Source organism: Anopheles ziemanni, chromosome 2 (assembly GCF_943734765.1).
Source record: "Anopheles ziemanni chromosome 2, idAnoZiCoDA_A2_x.2, whole genome shotgun sequence".
In the NCBI taxonomy this organism is placed as follows: domain Eukaryota; kingdom Metazoa; phylum Arthropoda; class Insecta; order Diptera; family Culicidae; genus Anopheles; species Anopheles ziemanni.
In genome coordinates, this window is record NC_080705.1 from 58414574 (window position 1) to 58433368 (window position 18795).

Here is an 18795-nt window from a genome sequence, read left to right on the forward strand (position 1 = left end):
GTGCTTTTTGGTAAAGATTTTAGAAATGTAAAGATGCATTATTACAACAGGTAACTTATTGCTCCACATCTGTTGCATTCCATTTAGAATGCAGTATGCGATAACTAGAGCGTACCTCAGAAATATTTGAGAGCTTAAAAATTAAACAAAATTACCACCGCGCAACATCTTGAAACATGCCATTTCCAATAGCTTAACATCGTTAGACAACCATTGACAAAAATCAAACAGAGTAATATCAATATAAGGAGTTCTCTCAAAAAGTATCATTTTGATATATTACCGCTGAGTTAGTTTAATGATCGTCAGAAACATGTTTGACTCCCTGTGAAACACAAATGCGTTCAATTTTTTTAAACTATCAATTCTACTAATTTAATGATACACTGTACAATACGATGTACCTATTTGTGGGCTCATTGTGTTAGTTTGTGATGGAGAAAAAATGGTTCCACTTATTATTGTGGAGCAAATATAGCTGTTTCATACAAGATTTACACCGAAACGTTCGTAAATTAAACATCTATTAAGTAGCGCTTGAGGATAAATGGATCAAGGAATCAATCCCAAAAGGGACCACTACTAATCACTATGATGTACGTCGAATAGTTCCAGCAACACGGAGAAGCAACCAGAGCAAGAAGGCATGATTTACGTGACCACATGGAGAGAGGGTTGGGATGAGAAACCGGAGAGCTTGAGAGATCGGATTTGCAGCGAGGGCCATCATCATCGGCGCCGCCGTCGTCGTTGTCGTCGTCATCTCACGGCTCGCCGTGAGAGCATCGGCTGCCGGTGGATGCTGCCGGCGCAAAGATTGGTCCAGACTGTGACACACACCGTTGGTCCCGTCGCCGTCAGGACATACACCGACACCGACGTTTGGCTGTGTGGCTGCGCGGGTGTGCGCGGGTTTGTTTTGCCACCTTTTCATTAAAAGGAAACTGTCCGTTACGCTCCGCGCTCAGTCGATGCGAGACCGTGGTAGGATGAACACATCAGTCCGGTCGGTAAAGCAGCAGCAACAGTAGCGACAGCATCATCAGCATCACCCATCGTACAAGTGTCGTGCGGTGCCGCATTAGTAGCCGCGTTACGGTACGTTACATTTCCCGGGGCTGCGAGTACCGGGTCGAGTGTGTATTCGATCCGCGGACGGTGGTTGTGGTTCTGGTCCCCTGGAGGCACTTCGGGAATGTACGGTGAGCGGATAGTGATGAGTGAGGATCGTGCGAGAACGATCGAGCCACGACCTGCCTGCGCTTCACCGGGCATCATTAGTACGCGCAGCGTCTTATCAGACGGATCGGTCGGTCGATCGTGGAGCTTGCCGAGCTCCCGGAGCCTCGTTCGAGATTCGCTGGAGTGAATTTGGTTAATTTTCTTCTTTGTTCGGCCTCTGTGAAAAGTTTGCCCTGGTTTACCTGGAACTGTGCGGAAACGGACCGAATTTTGCCTTGGGTAAGACTGAACGGGGCCGGATTTTTCTTCACTCATCTCACCCAACACGCAGCGATCGCGCTGCTGTGAGTGAGTGAGCGAACGAGATGCAGTGCCCATGGGCCCCTGGGCCAAGCCAATCAAACCCAGAGACGGGTGCCAGTGTATTTCAAAAAATAAGTCTCGGTCGTTCGCATTCTTATCAGCCGTCAGTGACATATTGAGTTTGGAGAGCAATTTTCGATCCGCAGCGATCCGGTGTCGATCGGTTTCTAGAATTTCCTCCTGCAGTTCTTCATGCTCATTAGTTTCGAGTTTGGTCCCACGCGGGAACTGTTTACGGGTAAGGCGAGTACACGGTGGCTCGAGTTTGGGTTCGTAGCCGAACCTTTCCGTTCTGGACCGTGGTGGTTTGGGTGAAAACCGTAAAGTGTCCACTCCTCCCGTTGCATCATCGGGCTCAGGCGCGTTAGATTTCTGTTATATCGACGTAATTTGAACCATCTCCTGGGGGATGGCGCCATTTGGCAGGTGTCGCGGGGCCGGTTCGGTTGAATTTGCTGACCAAATTTAAACAAGCCCGTCTCGCCGCAGTCGATTTGAGTGTTTGTTTTCGACGGGATCTTTGCATCGCGATCACCCCAATCGCCACCGCTGCTGGAACGGCTGGAGTCGAATACACTCAACGTGCAAATTCGACATTCGAAAAACGAGTATTAACGAAAGAGCAGGAGAGTAAAATACCCATAATAAACAGCATCAACTTCCCTTGCCCTTGCCCTTGCTGCCTCACTGCCCCTTGCCTGACGCCTTTAATATTCCTTGCGTCGTGGGTACTGTTCACAACATACCCGCCCCACCCCGGCGGGTGCAGGTTCTACCGTGGCGCTTTGCGCTAGCGGTGTCTTCCTCATGTTCCGCGGCGGCGGTGGCGCTAGATTGTCGGCAACGTTGTTACGTTCGCATTATCGCAAGTAGCGCACGAAACGTAAACACTCGACCCGATGGAAGGAGACGCTACGGCGGACCAAACGGCGGAGGAAGAAAGCCGTTCCGCGGGAAAGACAGATTGTGCGAACCGAACCGGCCCAGGGGCCACCGCCGCCGCCGTCGCGTTGATGAAGCTAGTGGGCTCGCATTGATTGACAGAGCCAGAGCGAGTCATCATCGAACGAACGAACGGCAAACGAGCCCGATCCGTGCGCCGTGCGACCCGGTCGAACGAACAGACAAGCGATCCTTGTGCTGGACTCCTGTGGAATTCCTCCTCGGCGAAAGACCTCCACCGTATCGTCTTCCGGCAGCCTGAGAACAGCTGAGAATGCAAACAGATGTTTGCGTCGATTTAATCGGTAGAATCAGTGCATTGAGTGGAGGAATAACAGTAGCGAAACTTATAGTACAAATCCTTTCTGAGATATTACATACCCCGTCCCATTTGAGAGTGTTTTAGGCTATAATTCTTGTGATTCTGTTTTTCCCCAGTGCTAGTCTAGTGGTTTTGACATAACAGTGAAAACAAAGTAAAAGTGAGCAAAAAAGATTCGTACAGGGTCGTCCCGGTGACTCCTGACCGTAAAAGCGTGACTTATACAGGTGAACGATCCTTCCGAAGGAAGCGCATCCATCGGTGGATTATAAGTGACAACAGTCAGTGCTGTTTTAGGGTGTAGCGTGTAGCGACGCCATCATGGCCACGCTACTGTACACGATCATCGGCATGACGGCGAGTGCCTCGCTGAACTGCGCGGTCCGGCGCGAGATCTCGCCCTGCACCTGCTCACCCCGCCTGTTCGCGAACAACATCGACGTCAAGTGCGAACAGATGGAGTCGTTCGGGCAGGTCGTCAACGCGCTGCAGGACCGCTTCACCGAGGACCACAACATCTGGCTGACGATTTCGCACTCGCAGCTGCTCGATCTAGCCACGCTGTCGTTCTGGGAGATGAACATGAACATCAAATCGCTTCGGATAAACTACGACAACCTGAGGTACGTGATCCAACGGGTTGGGTAGTTTCTCTAGTTCTTCAGATCCCGTTCAAGCTTAAATTGTGCTACTTTTTTGTATGCGAATTCTTCTATATCCATGACATCTTTAATAGACTAACGAATGGCCGCACCTTGGCTATATCTCGATTTATATGATCTGGATATCTGGTCCGGAAGTATGAGGCAGCAATGTTATTATCAACCCACATTCCGGCAATTCTGGAACTGGTATAAAAATGCCTCACTCAAGGGTAGACACAAGTTCCCCGTATTTGTCACACACGTTCAATCACTCATTTATGACGGATTTTCCATGTTAGAATGTGCTCGTATATGGATCTTCCAAGTTGTTTTGCGAAAATTCCCAATTAAACTTACGACGTCACTCGATCGCATCGATTCCAATGGATCGATAAGAGACCCGACTTCGCCCGTCGCTCACGCATGACCGCCATGGGACAATTTTGCAGACCCGCTCCTCCATCGAGCCATCGAGTGTGTGTGTGTGGAGGTTAGCCCACGATAGGGTCGGTCTAGCACAGCTTATCTCCAACCCCCGTCCGCGTCGGCCTGACTCGTCAGCGCGAGGAAAGCACAATCCCCCGTTTGGTGATAGCCGATGTCCTGGCGGTCGCCGCCATTGCGGGTAGCAAAGGTTGTCAATGCGTCGTGGCTGCCCGATTGATGATCCTCCGATGCCATTATTGTTATTTTTCGTTGTCTTGTATATTATCTTGTGTTTGTGTTGGTAATGCCATTGGAGGAAAAGGAGAAGCTACCTACACACGCGCCGAACGCCGTCATAAACGTTTCTGCTAGTCGACGACGTGGAAGCTGTGGATTAATCGCGGTGCAAGTAAACAATAACAAACAACACGACACGACCGGAGGGAAGCCGTTTTTTCCCGAGTACAAGCTCCCAAGCCAATGGAGTTCATGTGCTCCGTGGGAAGCCAGCCAGCTTTTTGCAAGCTGGTACTACGCGTCGCATTAGTGTGGTCCTGAGTATTGCGGGAAGGGGACTTACTAGAATTCTGCTGTAAAAGCGACCTTTGCATTCCAACCTGGGGAATCTAACCATGAATAATCGCGTGTTTAAAGTGGCAGAAGTGTTTCATACCGAATCGCTTGTCACGAGAATGGTTATATCGCCCATGTTATTAGCAAAAGACTTAAAGATTTATCCCCGACAACGATCGATCGCCACAACAATTGAACATTACATTTCTTGTGTCAGCATTACTCCAACATTTCCGTATGGTTTCCTTATCTTTTCACCGGTTGTTATTATTAAAACAAATTAATCCAACGCGGAAACCAGCATATCAAACCTTCTGTTATGTCACTGTAAGCAATGTTTTAAATGCGGTGGAATTCTGAACACTTCGCACAACACTCGCATCCCTGAAATAACACTGGAATACCCCAATTCTAACATTCAAACAAACTCCTAAAAAAAACATCAACAAATCACATCCAAACCCTTAGGCCAAGCTTTTACGAACCGTATACGGAACGCCGGCGGGGTCGAAACTATAGTTTGTAAATAAACGTCAAACACTGAATTAATTAAGTACCAATTTGCGCGCTTATCAGTGCCGTTCCATGCATGACCCGGCATCGTCCGGTCCGGACAAAACCGAACGTCGGATTTGTTTCCTGTGCAAATGCCCCGGAATAGCATTCGGGCAGGAGTTATAAGGGCATAATTTTTAACGTCTCGTTTCGAAGCACAAACGCCAGCTTCTTAAGCTATTGTTGACCAGCGGTTGGCTTACCGTACATCAATATTTTTCCTTCTCCTTTCGGTTCATCCTTGCGGGTGGCCCATCAGGACCAGTTGACTCACATCATTCGAACGTCGCGTGTGTGCGCGTGTGTGAATGTGAGTGCGGTGTACCTTATCCTAAGTTTGTACAGCTTTTCGCCACCAAGGGAGAAAATCACATTTGTTTGTTCAGCTGTGCAGGCAAAGGCAGATAAAACCACTAGAAAAGGAATGGTATCGCTCAGGCACCACCATATATCCTCGGTGACTCTTGGCATGGGACTTAACGCCTGCGATCCCCTGCCACCCGCAACCGCCGGGTACCATTACCTGCCCGGGGAAATTTGAGAATCAACTTTCCCGGAATGGGTGCAAAATAAACAACAGCTTGATTTCGTCTCCGACCCATGTGGAGGACGGAGGATGTTGGTGATTAACAGAAATTTGACTTTTTGTGGAAACCTATGCACACCAAAGCAGGGACACGCCAGACGCATAGCCCAAGAGACCTATCTGGAACCGTATTTCTTTTAAAATTCTGAAATAAAGAATAATGATTCTCGTCCCATAGCTTGATGAAGTTTTGAATAGATACATTTTTAGTCCGCAGTAAATCATGTGCTAGTTTGCTTTACGGACAACCAGGCGTCCGCTTTTGAGCTGGTTGGAAAGAAGATAATATGATCCTCAAAAAATTAACTGTCAAACACTGTTAGTTCCTGCATTAAGCTTCATCGTATTTTAAAATGTACACAGATTTCAATAACCCCTAGACACCGTTTTTCCCATGGAAAAAACACCCTTTGGCTCAAACGATGTGAAGAAAACAGACATACACACACACAAACCTAGGTTACGATCGGTTCTGGCGCAGTTAGGTGAGAGCTCCTAACCGAGTTGACACTGCGCGGGACAGAGTTTAATTGAATTATCATTGATTGATTTCAATTATCGACCGACTCCAATCAAATCATATCGAAGCCCCAGAGTTCCCCAGAGTCACCGCCATAAGTCCGAAGGTTCGCCCGGCACCCAGTGTCCGACCACGGTCAGCCCCCTACCACGACGACGCCGAGAATCGGGATTGAAGAATCACGAGCGGCGAAACAATCGTCTTTCATTCAACGGCTTGAACCGCCGGGAAATGGAACGGGAATGTCGACGCGGCGTTGCAATCTTCGATCGACCAAGAAGCAGAGGCTGGCGCTGCCGGTACTTGTATGATATCCTCTAATTTGACCCAACGTGTGCCCAACCCACTCGGGAGATCGAGACCCAAGGAGAGGTCCAGAATTTCCCAGGAATTTCTACTCGACTCGCGTTCGTCGACAAAGAGCCGTTTTGTGTGAGAGGGTAGATACCAACACGAGGATTTTGCCGTTGGAGCTGGCCCAGATGGGAAAACAGAAATGCCGAAGCGATAGCGATCGATGATGTTCGCGGAGCATCCGAGTCAACTAATGATGCCTCGAAGTGGAAGACAGTTTTTGTTTGTTTAAATCGAGCTAATCCGGGCCCGCGGGTTTGCATAGATGATGGATGGATAAGGGCTGCAATTATGATCTCGATCGATCAGCAAACCAACCGTCTAGAAGGTAGCATCCAATCCGTACTGGTAAAGACTTGCAATAAATTGTTTGGACAAATTGCTTGATATTTATGTCCACGCAAAGTTTGCACTCTAGGCGGGTGTGACTTTGGCGTAAAAAATCATCATAATAGACGAGTATAGACCACTTTTAAAACGAGAAAGGAACACATTTGAAACCGTTTCGTGGTAGCAACGATACATTTGGCTTCCATTTTGAACGTTTTAAAAATCGCCCACTGTCCTACGATTGCTTACGTCAATGGCGAGCGAGTTTTACTTGATAGAAATAGATAGACATCTAATTAGACGCCACACCTCCGGCCATCTGGGCAAATGCGACTGTAGCGGTCTATGATCGTTTCTGTCACTGACTTCGGCGGCCCGAAATGCGTTTTATCCAAGTGCTTCGTAATGCTGACGCATGGACCGAAAGAGTCCTGGCTGAACCAAGCCGCAGTTATCGATCGATCGGATCTACCACCCTCTGGCGTGCGTTTCCACCCGCACCCGCCGATGAGACTGGAAACGAAACGTGTCATTCAAATTTAAGTGTCCGCGTTTACCTAGTCCACGACCTAGACTCCCGGTCTCTGGACTTTCCATGGGGGAGCCATTAGTGACTCGGGGAGAGAAAAGGATAAAACGAAGCAACACGAAGGACCAGGATCCCTTAGCAGTTGCCGTTCCCTCGGGTGTGACTTATCAACTTTCGGCGTCTTACGATCAGCTGGATGATGGACAGTACGATGAGGTTTACGATGCCGGCCCCGTTCTGTGGCTTGTCGCGCCTCGTGGCGAACGTGTTGAATCTTCGTGGGCAATCTGCTACTTTTGGTGCACGGAAGCAATTTTCCTGCCTCGAGCATTTTCACGTTGCTAGAAATGAAAGGAATGTTTGAAATGTTTGGCTGGTCACTTTAGGTGGCTTTTGTTAATCAAAAACATGGCGCAAAAAAGAATACATAAATTTTACTCTACCCTCCAGATAGTGGTCATTTTCTACGCAATTTCCGTTTTTAATACCTCGAACCTCGGTTGCATATTTGTTCGACTAGCTCGGAGAATCAACTTGACATCACATTGTCTTTAAAGTTTTTCGAACGTTTCGGTATATAACGAGGTGGATAATAATATTTATTGTCCATTTATCTTTTTATGTTTTTCTTAAACTTTGAACATATCAAGTAGGTTTTATGATTCCCTCATACATAATATTAAATAAATTTTGAAAGCCCATGTATTTCATCGGTAGGTCAATAAGAAATAATTGGGTGATTAAGGCAATTTAAGTCTACAGACTTCGACATAGATGAGTGTACGCTGTAAACTATATTTTACGGGCTATCTTTGGAGATAGTCATGGAGTTTTTGATAAATTATGTGCTATGCACAACGAACAGTTTAGAATATTTTAAAAGAAACAGTTCATTATCGGTCTTTTCAAAAATTTCAAAAGTTGCAGATTCCAATTTAAAAATATACTTAAAGGTAAACAAACATCGAAAGGAATAAATAAAAATTATATAGCTCACCACCATTACATGTTTTAGAAGATTACATGTTTTAGAAGATCCGCTCATATATAGATAAAATAAGTTTCATATAACTATTTCGAACAAATAATTTAATTGTTTTCTAGTTGCATTGCAGTTGGATATTATCTAACATTGGCTAATCAAATATTTGTTGGGTCTTTCAAATAATTTAACAAACAAAATCTGGGAATTAAAATCAGTGTGATCGATTATATCGAGGGTTATTCGAAACACTCACCCATTGTATAATCATTTAAATAGGAAATGAATTTCACGTGTTCAGCATTTTGCAAAATGTTTAGCCAAGCTCAACATTACCGGGTAAGAACAAGTACATTTCATTTTAGGAGATCAGTATTGCGTGATCTTTTTGTAGATTTTTTCATGTAGGAACTAGCCCATAGCGACTCATTTCTACTTTTGTAAGTGACACAGTCTTGTGGAATATTTAGGGGAAAATTCCAGCAAGCTAAATTTATCTGCTCAACCTAAACAAAGTCACGCATCGAAGCAGGCTGAAATGTGACTTATGAGTTTCAGATGCTAATTGATGGACAAATCGTATCTGCACACAAAAAGGTACTAATGAATCAATTAAATATGTTATTTTTGTTCGAATAAACGTCCGTATGTGTACAATAGAGGCACTATTTTGCTTCAAGCTCCCAACTACCTAAAATATATTGCTACACATGGCAATTCTTACAAGACCGTTGAGAGTAAGACATGAGGAATAAACGAAGACTCTAACAATCCACCGGACAGTTAGTGATTGATGCACCACGATCGGGTCACATGCTCCGACATGCAACTGACCGGCAGGCGTCAAAGAAGCTGGCTCACCAAGCAGGTCATTCGAACACAGAGTACCGGCAGACGACGGTTCCTTCCCGAGTCGAGCCGGGCCGACCTCCCCGCGCGCCCATTCGGAGTCGAAGTCTGCGGCTGATTAAAATACGACCGTGTCGGTTCAACCGATTGACCCCTTTGGACCGAGAATTGGGTTCAGTTTCGCGGGGTTAAATCACTGGCGCCAGCTGTCCGTAGCGTCCCCGGCATGGCCCTTTACACGCTCGTGGTTTGAAATTCTGGCTGGCTGCTCCGGTTCGGATCGGTTCGGAGCGGGCGTCAAAATTCCATCATTCCGCAAGCAGTCAAACACCCGAAGCGGATTCACCAGCGTAAAAAAAAGGTTCCGCTGAACTGCAATGTTGGGATGGGCGAGATGACGCATGCTGCTGTGGATGGACGGGAAGCGGGCGGAAAATTGTCGGTTATCTCGTCGAGCGAGCGAGCAGTGTGACGGCAGGGCAGGGAACCAGAACCACCACCCGTTCTGAATGGCGTCAAATTTTACGATCCGATCGGCGACAACGTCCACCCTGATCGGTTGATCGAGTGCGCGCCACTCGGCGTCGCTGTACGGGTTTGCTCGCAGAAAAAGAACTGGAAAAATCGAGCGTTATCAATTCGAGCGGGCCTCGTCGGGATGGCCGATGGCAATAACAATAATGTTTAATAATTTCTGCACTGATTTACGAGCGTGTTAATTGGTTCAGGCCACCTTTCTGGTCTCGGGTCCGGGCTCTCCAGTGCGCTCCATTCACCGCTGCGTGGCCTGGTGGCCTGATCCGAGCGACAAGACTGCCACCACTACTACCACTGTTCCACTCCGGAGCAGAAGTACCGGAAGGGATGTGGATGCGAATGTGTGGGCCCTCACCACCTTGAATGCACCATCGTCGCATGCAGCTGCAAACCGGCCGATGCGGGAGTTTGTTGCACATTTAGCAAATTGTGCTGGCCTGGGAGGACGGGGGACGGTTGTTGTAGTGGCAGCGGGGTAGACAAACATACTTCGCTATATTAATTAATTAAATCAGAACTTATGAAGCCATTTAACACCGAGTTTGACACGCGGCCACGGCGAACGATGACGCCTGTGCTCGTTGACGCGATGCTAGTGGCAACAGTTTTCCAAACGCATCGGAGCTGACTTGATTTATGCTGACCTGACAGGTCAGCACCGACATCCATTCATGACTCTCGGGGTACTCCTCCTGTCCTGTACCGCACCCTCACCACCAACGAACACCAACGTTGCCGGTGTGCAAGGTAAGGGCATTGCTTGGGCTCATGCACATCTCTCCGGTACGGGATCCTCTGCTCACCCCGAAGGTCAACCTCCGCCGCGTGGGAAGCTGACTAAGAAGCCTCCATCTTGGCTACCTCCAGTGACAGTTTGGTTGAGGTTTTTGTTTTGTGTTGCACCGTTTGCATTTGCACAACAAGCAAGGCGCTTCCGGCGCCTGATGGAACGACAAAATTGAATAATCTCACTCCGCAAATCTCGTTCGATGTTTCATGATCCTCCACGTTATACGCCACTGTTGTGTGTTTTCGTTCGACACGGCTTACGAGGGCATCCAAACATGTCGCTTTGAATAGTTCCGCCTAACGTTCTGCAATCCAGAATACAAATGCGGGAGGGGCTCGGTAGCGCCAAATTACAACAGGTTAAAGCCTGCCAGTAACATTTTGGACACACATTTCCTTTGCTAGTAGAGATCTTTTTTATTTCTTGAAAATCTGGATCAAGGAGCTATAAGTTCTGAGCAATATCCCATATCATTCGTTGTGTAATGTGAACGACAAAGCAGAGCCCCAAATGCTGTTTAAAAAGGTTGATGAGACGGTACGGAACAAATGCAAACCCGAAAGAATATCGATGCAATTTCATTGTTATTCGACGCTAGATCCCCCAAAAATTATCTTACATTCCTCAAAGGAAAAAAGAAGTGGTTGCAACTTACTTACTTATGAGGCTCCGAAATTCCTCACGGTCGCTCGCCAAACTGAGCCAATTCCGTATCCCAGCTGCTCTGGGAGCACCTCAATTTAAGCCTACTAAGCCTCCTCTGTCCATCGGGAAAGCCTTTAGGGAGTAGGAAATCCGGTTCAATCTACATGACATGAACAGCACACCGTAGCATGGAGAGTCTCAATTCGTTGTACGTCAGTGAGGTCTCCTTATAGAGCTCGTCATTATATCGGCTCCTCCATTGTCCCTCCTCACAAACGGGGCCAAACATCCTCCTCAGCATCTTCATCTCGAACATGGCTAAGAAGGTTCGGTCAGCTTTAGACAGAGTCTATGTTTCGGAGGCGTATGTGAGCACTGGAACTATGTCCAGTATAGTCCCAGCTTCGACTGTCTTAACAGGTATCGTGAGTGGAAGAGTTTTCTCAGGCTGTAACAGGTTAGCTCCCTAGCGCGAATTTCTTCGTCATAGGCTTTGAGGAATTGTTGACAAGGCCACCATCATCTTGGTTTTTCTCTCGTTAATACTTGTACGGTTGCAACAACATACTTGTAAATGCTACGAGATCTGTTGAAAACAAACGTCTTCCTACAGAAAATTCGTTATCGGCTGGCATTCTGAATGCTTTATTAAGCAAAACAAAGTTCGAAAAAATGTTTTAAACCAAAATTTTAAAATACATTCTTGCGAAGCATTGTACATTGTCGTATGTACAGTATCTTTTGCCTTGAATATTGTTACTGAGCTTTTCCCAGCATACCAGTAAACGGTCTGTTTTGTCCTATCCTTGGTCAACTCATTACGGGTTGGGTAGGCCGTTGTCCTACGTTTCACATGACCAGCCCACCAGAGCTAGGCGAGTCCCATTATCTGCAGCATAGTATCGTAAGGATTGTTAGCCCCCAGTTGTGTCGGTTCGTCCATTGTCCCTTCTTACCTAAAGGGGCCAAAAATCCTCCTGAGGATCTTACTCGCGAACACGACATAGAGCATTTCGTCGGATTTGGCCAAAGTCTGGTCACTGGAATTGTTTGGTTTCAGGTATTTTTTCCCAAGAAAGGTAAAATTCTGGATACCATAAGTTCAATTGATGGCAGAGCCCCCGCCACAGATGGCAGATGGTACTACCATGAATATTCCCCTTTTGTGTAAAGGCTGAAGTTTTTCACCACGTGTTCACTTCTTAGGTAGCACAGAAGAAATATAAATATTACTTAATAGTTGATACTGGATACTGTTTACTAGTTGAACAATACTTTAGACCAGATTATCAATGTTGTCAGATTAAAAACGCTTACCTGCCCTTTTTACATTGCAGTCAGCTTCCGGTTTCAACGTTCAAGAATCTGCCTCGACTGGACCTGTTCAGCGCGGCGGACAATCTGCTCGAGGAGATACCGCCGGACATGTTCGAGCACATGCCGAATCTGGGCACGCTGGATCTTTCGAACAGTCGCATAAAGTACATCGCCAACGATACGTTCCGGCATCTGCAGAACTTGCGGCATCTGTTCATGGCCACGAATAATCTGCAGCGTATCGACTCGGATGCACTGCCGAAGACGATCCAGAATCTGCAGATCGGCATGAACCAGCTGCGCTCGTTGAACGGTAGCATCCGCCATTTGGACGAGCTGAAGATGCTGCTCATAAGCAATAACAACATAACAACGCTCGAAGGTGAGCTACCGCGCGGTCCGAACGGTAACTCCAACCTCATCATGATCAATGTAGAGGATAACCAGCTCGAGCATCTGCCGTCTGAGGTGCGCTATCTGAAGAACCTGGACTTCCTGAACGTGATCGGAAACCGACTGCGATCGCTCGATGGTCTGTTAGGACGTGCCACGCACCTTACCAAGCTGAACGCCCAACACAATCAGATCGAAGAGTTGCGTCGCGAAGAGTTCCTTGAGGCGGAACGCCTGGAGGAGATCAACCTGGCCGGCAACTGGCTGACGCATCTGAACGGTTCGCTGCTGAGCTGCAAGGGACTGATCAATGCGAACTTTAGCGGCAATCGGCTTAAGGAATTTTCGCTGCAGGAGGTCGCCGGACTGCGTAAGCTGCGCATGTTTGACCTCTCGCACAATCGCATCGAGGTGCTGACCGGTCGCATGGAGAACCTGATCGATTCGGGCCTGATCATCAGCGAACTGCGGCTGAATGACAACAGGCTGCAGTCCCTCGACGGTGCGCTGATGGGGTTGAACAACTTGCGCGTGCTGAACGTGGCCCACAACCAGCTGCAGACGATCACACCGAACGATCTGATCGGCATGGAAGAGCTGGAGCGGTTGGATCTATCCTTTAATCAGCTCAAAACGCTGGAGGAACTCTCCAAGGTAAATGCAATCTGAAGCAGTTGATTGATGCTGGTTTTTATGCTAAACATGTTTTTTTTGTGTAAATTCACAGACGTTCCTGCCATCGTTAGAGTCACTGAACGCTTCCTACAACCAACTGACGACCATGCATAAGGACTTCCACGGGCTGCCGGTTCTCTGCGTGGCCGATCTTTCCAAGAACATGATCCGTGAGCTGTCGATCGATCTGGTGTCGAACACGCGCTGCAGTAATCATGGCGTTCCGAACCGACTAGAGATCTTCCTCGATGGTAAGACTCTCTTTTTCTTTTTATACCTATCTGAAAACTAATTCAATCTTGATGTAGGAAGCAAAAGACAAATAGCTATAAAAAACTGTTCTTAAGTTACCAATTCTGTGCGAGGTTTGTTGCTATCCTCAGCAACGATTTTTCAAGGTTTTTTTGGAAATATTTCAACCTTCTTAAATAACAATTAAATCATCATTACAATAACATAACTTGTATACGATTGGGGGTGCCCATGGCGCAGCGGTAGCGCGAGGAAACACCACACCACAGGTGTGGGATCGAATCTCGAGTCTGGCACCCCCCGGTATTACGAACGGCTGACCACCGATCTATAATATACCGTCTTTCGGTCACACAAAAACTCTCTTCGGAGAGAGGCCTTGTCCCACTAGGGGATGTCGTGCCACATAAAAAAAAAAAAAAAAAATACGATTGAAATTGAAAAGTTTATTTATTATTTCTAACTCATGGAAGGCCTTACTATACAAATATTGAATTTATAATTAAACAAACCGAAACAATTCATGTAAGATTCGCGAAGATTCATTAAGGTTGTGAAAAATGCATCAATGTTGAAAAAACTACAATGAATCTTAGGTGCAAGATTTATATGAATCTCACCTAAAGATTCGTAAGGTACAACACTAATCGAAAGCCCATTTTTAAATGATAGCAACTTTCATCAAGCGGTAAGCGGTTAACGGTTAACATTTCGTTCAAACATGCAATTTTCTAAAGTATGACAACAGCATATATAAAAATTATCTTCAGGTGAACTTCAAACGTACAAATCATATAAATCCGTAGATTTTTTTAGAGTAAGATGTACACTCCAAACAATTATTTTTTACGAGAATAATACACAAATGCTAGTTCTTTCCTGTTGGAACTAAAACGTTTGACATTCGTATAAAGATGCTTTAGCGATATGTTGCACTTAATTTAACTATTTTTTAAACAATATACCCTACTGACGATATTTTTATACACCCTTCTCTTCGTTGTAGAAAACCCTGTCCTGTGCAATGAATCACTCCCGGAGCTGATAAACCAGATGGAGTTCTACCATACGCGTCTAAACGGCGTGGCACACTGTATCGTGCCCCAGCAGATGCCAGTGGAGACACAAATCTTCCTCCAGCCACCGATTGCGATGCTCCAGCCGCTACTCAAACCGCCCGCTCCGCTCGTGCCCTCCAACGTCATGATCCAGCCGCCCTCGATCGTGCAGATTCTCGTACCATCGACGCTCGTTATGCAGCCTCCGGTCGCCTCAGCCGTAGCACCACCATCACCTTCATCCCCGCCCTCTCCAGCGGTCCTGCTTCCGGCCGCTTCCGCCCCATCGACCATCCCGATCGCTCCAATCCTTCCGGCACTCCCACTGGCACTGGCAACCATCGCTCCCATTCCGATCCTATTCGAGCAAACAACTCACGTGCCACTGCCGGCGGCCCCTCTTCCACCCGGTGGGGTAGAAGCAAGTGGCCCCGTCCTCCCGAACAGCATCCCGCAGACGAGCGAACCGGTCGCTGACGACACGCTCAACGATACGGACGATGAGCAGCAGATGGGTGTCAGTGTACTCACCATTCCGCAGCAGCAGCCCTACGACGAGCTGAAGTACGATGCGGCTCCGGAGCCGGACCCACGCGATCCAGCCAGTCCACCAACGCACCATCCGACGCTGCTGCTAGGTCACGCGTCGGACGATAACAACGACGTGGCCCGGTCGAACCTCGGAGTCGACGGTGCCACCAGCACCACCACCATGCAGACGATACTGGAGTTCAAGAACCTCATCCACGACAGCAGCTATGGTGGCGGTGGTGTCGTTGCAACCGGCGGCTCGATGCTGGTGCTGCCACCGGAGGTTCTGCCACTTCCGCTCGACAAAGCGCAGGGTCTTTCGACGGAGCCCGAAGAGGAACCACCGGAAACGCAGCAGGACCAGAGTATTGATCTGGACGAGTTGCAATGAACACCCGCTCGGAGGGTGTGAAGGAACCGAAGATGTCGTCAGCTGACGAGGAGTGGAGAAGCTTCCGATGTTTAAAGGGGGCTCCAGCAATTTATTGTTTATTTATATGCCATGATGGGGGAAGCAAAAAGGGAGGATACCACGGGGAAGGGAGGACGGTGAATTTTTTTTTTATTAAACGATACAACACATGACTGAATGGTGGTTTCTGGTGGTTTACCGTCCTCCTCATCCTGTTTTTTTTTTTCTGAACAAGAAGTGTGTGTTTGTCGAACAAGGAGAGGTTGAGATCAAAACGGGTCACGAAAGGAATGGACCATTGGCCACTACCCATGTATCCCCTAATTCTTGGGCTGGTCGAAACATTCATCCAGGAAGGCTTGCCTATCGAAAAAGGACCGAATTTCACACTACGAACGACAAAACCGGGTTCATCTTTTGTTGGCTTTTTAGTACATTTGTGTACCAGTGCGTATGTGTGTGAAAGAAGAATAATACGTATGGTTGTGTAAGCGTGTGTGTGCTTGTGAGTGTCTGTGTGTGTGTGTGTGAGTGAGTGAGCGTGTGCGTGTGTGTGTTTGATGAATCTGACTAGAGAAGGTACAGGAAAGGGAAAACACTAGGAAGCACAAAGGTGCGTTTTTATCAGATTGTGTTGCATTCACCTAGCTTAGTAGATGCTTTCTCCAATCAGTCACTGTAGGAGTAACGGTTGAGTATCGTCTCTTCTTATCACACGTGTATGCATACCAAATTTAGGATACATGGCGGATCGGGTTTCTTCCCCCCTTCCCCTGATAGTGCCATGCTTGATCGTCTTTTCTCCAACTGCTTTGTGCTTGCCATGTAAGACGCGAGGCCATACTTTTTAGTGCGTAGATAAACTGCGTCCTCCTTTTCCTGTCGTTTGCTAGAGATCGGGGAAATAATGAATGCGAAAGTCTATCGCAAATGTAACACTCAAGCGAAATGATTAAAGTCAATAAGTCGAACCAAACAATACCCTAAAAACCCAAGAAAAAGCATGAAGTAAAAGAAACGAACGAACAAACAAGTAACAGAAGTAATGAATCATTAGGGATTAGCTTCCCACATCACCTGCGCAGCACCTGGATCATACAGTAGGGCATTAACTACGGCTTTTTTTCCTGCTAAATAAAAAATGCGAGCACAAACATTGAATGATGCGATTAACAATGTGATTGGAAGAGAATGATTTGTAAGATGCACGCAAATTCGGATCGGAAAACGGACATTGAGAGCCCCAGTTTCAAATGAACATATTAAACATTTGTAATGTTAATAATACTTCTGGTAGACTTCTAGCGACTATGATAGGTGAAGATAAACATGTTTTATAAATGATAAACGTAGTGCAGATAATAGCAACACTAGAAGTAGCTTTAATGTAAGCAGAAAGATTGAAAATACAAACGGACAACAACAAAAATATGGAGCAAAAGCAACCCAAGTGATTGTATGTTTTGGTTGAACCGGATCTAAGGCAAGCGGAAAGGCTGTAGATGATGCAAACCAACGTAACTAACTGAACTACAAACACACGCCATCAGAATGCATAGGAATTTGGCGAACAAAATATGCGGCGAATGGTGGAGCAAGGAAATACAGTAATAGTCAGTATGTTTGAGCATTAGAATCTTTTTTTCGCGTAGCAAAGAAAAGGAAGTTACGCCAGAAAGCCTTTAGTAGATGGTTTGAATAGTGTAGTGTAGTGTAATGTTAATGTCATACATTCAACGATAAAACAAAACAATGATGAATTATTCAAGATTATAACACGGATCAAACTCGTTGCTTGTGCCACCGATCAGCGTCCAAACAAAAAAAATACTGTAAGGCTGCGGTTTTCCAATATGTATTGCTTCTTCGATTAGAGTAAATTGAATTGCAAATAAATCTAAAAACAAAATCAACTTACCAGTGTGTCAATTGAAAACATTGGTACACTAGCTGAGCAAATAGATCCTGGAACACAAATCCTTTGCACTGATCTTATTCGAGCGGTACGAATGTTTCGAGCAGTTATCAACAGGATCGTGTCACCGCTAATCGGCGATGGCGGGCAAAAAGTTGGGACACACTTACACACTTGTATTACTAGGCACTTTCATATTGTGAGTTGTTGAATATCGCATTCGGATTAAGGAAAAATCAAGACAACGTTTTTTTATGTGTTCTTTCGAAAATTGCTTTCAATTTATTATGCTTCATTTTGTGTTTTTTTTGTGTTTCGTTATTATTAGCCTTTTTTGACAAACGATACCTAGCGTGCACGCGGCATCCTATGCTTACGATAGTTGCCGTCTTAATCAGCGTTTCCCTTGGCACCGAGTGCTACCGTTGGGAAGGCGCGGTTATCCCAACTACCGTCACTTTAGGCTTAAATTTTCATTTGTTTTTTCTGCCAATAATATCCCTACCAAACTGCAGAAACACGCCTGCTCGATACATGTGGCGGCGTCCGATTTTGGTTGCCTTAAAAAGCCCGACCCCAGAGCAGAATTGATAATGAAATTAAGAAAACAAATTAAGAAACCACAACAGAAGCCTTAAAACGGCAAGCATCGCACATGATCGCTGTGTGCACTGATGTTTCGTGATGTGCGTGAAGTGCGCGTGAGGTTTACTTTGTCAGTATAATATTGAAGCATTTATTTTTTTAACACAAATATTACAAACGCCATCGTTTTCCAGGGGCGCCCGCGAGCGGGAGGAGGGAGAACCGATGTGGTTATTAAATTAGTTTTAAACAAACAGGGAATATATATTACAATGTAGTAACGCTACGGTAAATCCTGAAGCCTGCAAAACCTTTTGTTTTTATCGTTCGGAAAATGGACATTTACAATAGAACTACCCTGGGGCAATCAGTGAAGGGTCGGTGGCGGACCAGCAAAAGCGGTAGAAGATGAACATTACACAGAGTACATCACCATCCACTGGTATCATCAAACCACAGTAGCCTACTTTAACACTAACTTTCGACGGATCCTGTAATATCTTTCGCGAGCGTGTAAAACAAACAAAG

At 46.3% G+C, this 18795-nt stretch overlaps 1 protein-coding gene across 1 annotated transcript; it reads left to right on the top strand.

The window, feature by feature from the left end:
• The first annotated feature begins 3130 nt into the window (after positions 1-3130).
• LOC131281657 (protein slit) lies at positions 3131-15746 on the top strand. The gene is made up of 4 exons (XM_058311004.1): positions 3131-3432; positions 12467-13493; positions 13567-13765; positions 14773-15746. The coding sequence occupies exons 1-4, from the start codon at positions 3131-3133 to the stop codon at positions 15744-15746; spliced, it is 2502 nt and encodes an 833-aa protein (XP_058166987.1).
• Positions 15747-18795: the final 3049 nt, after the last annotated feature.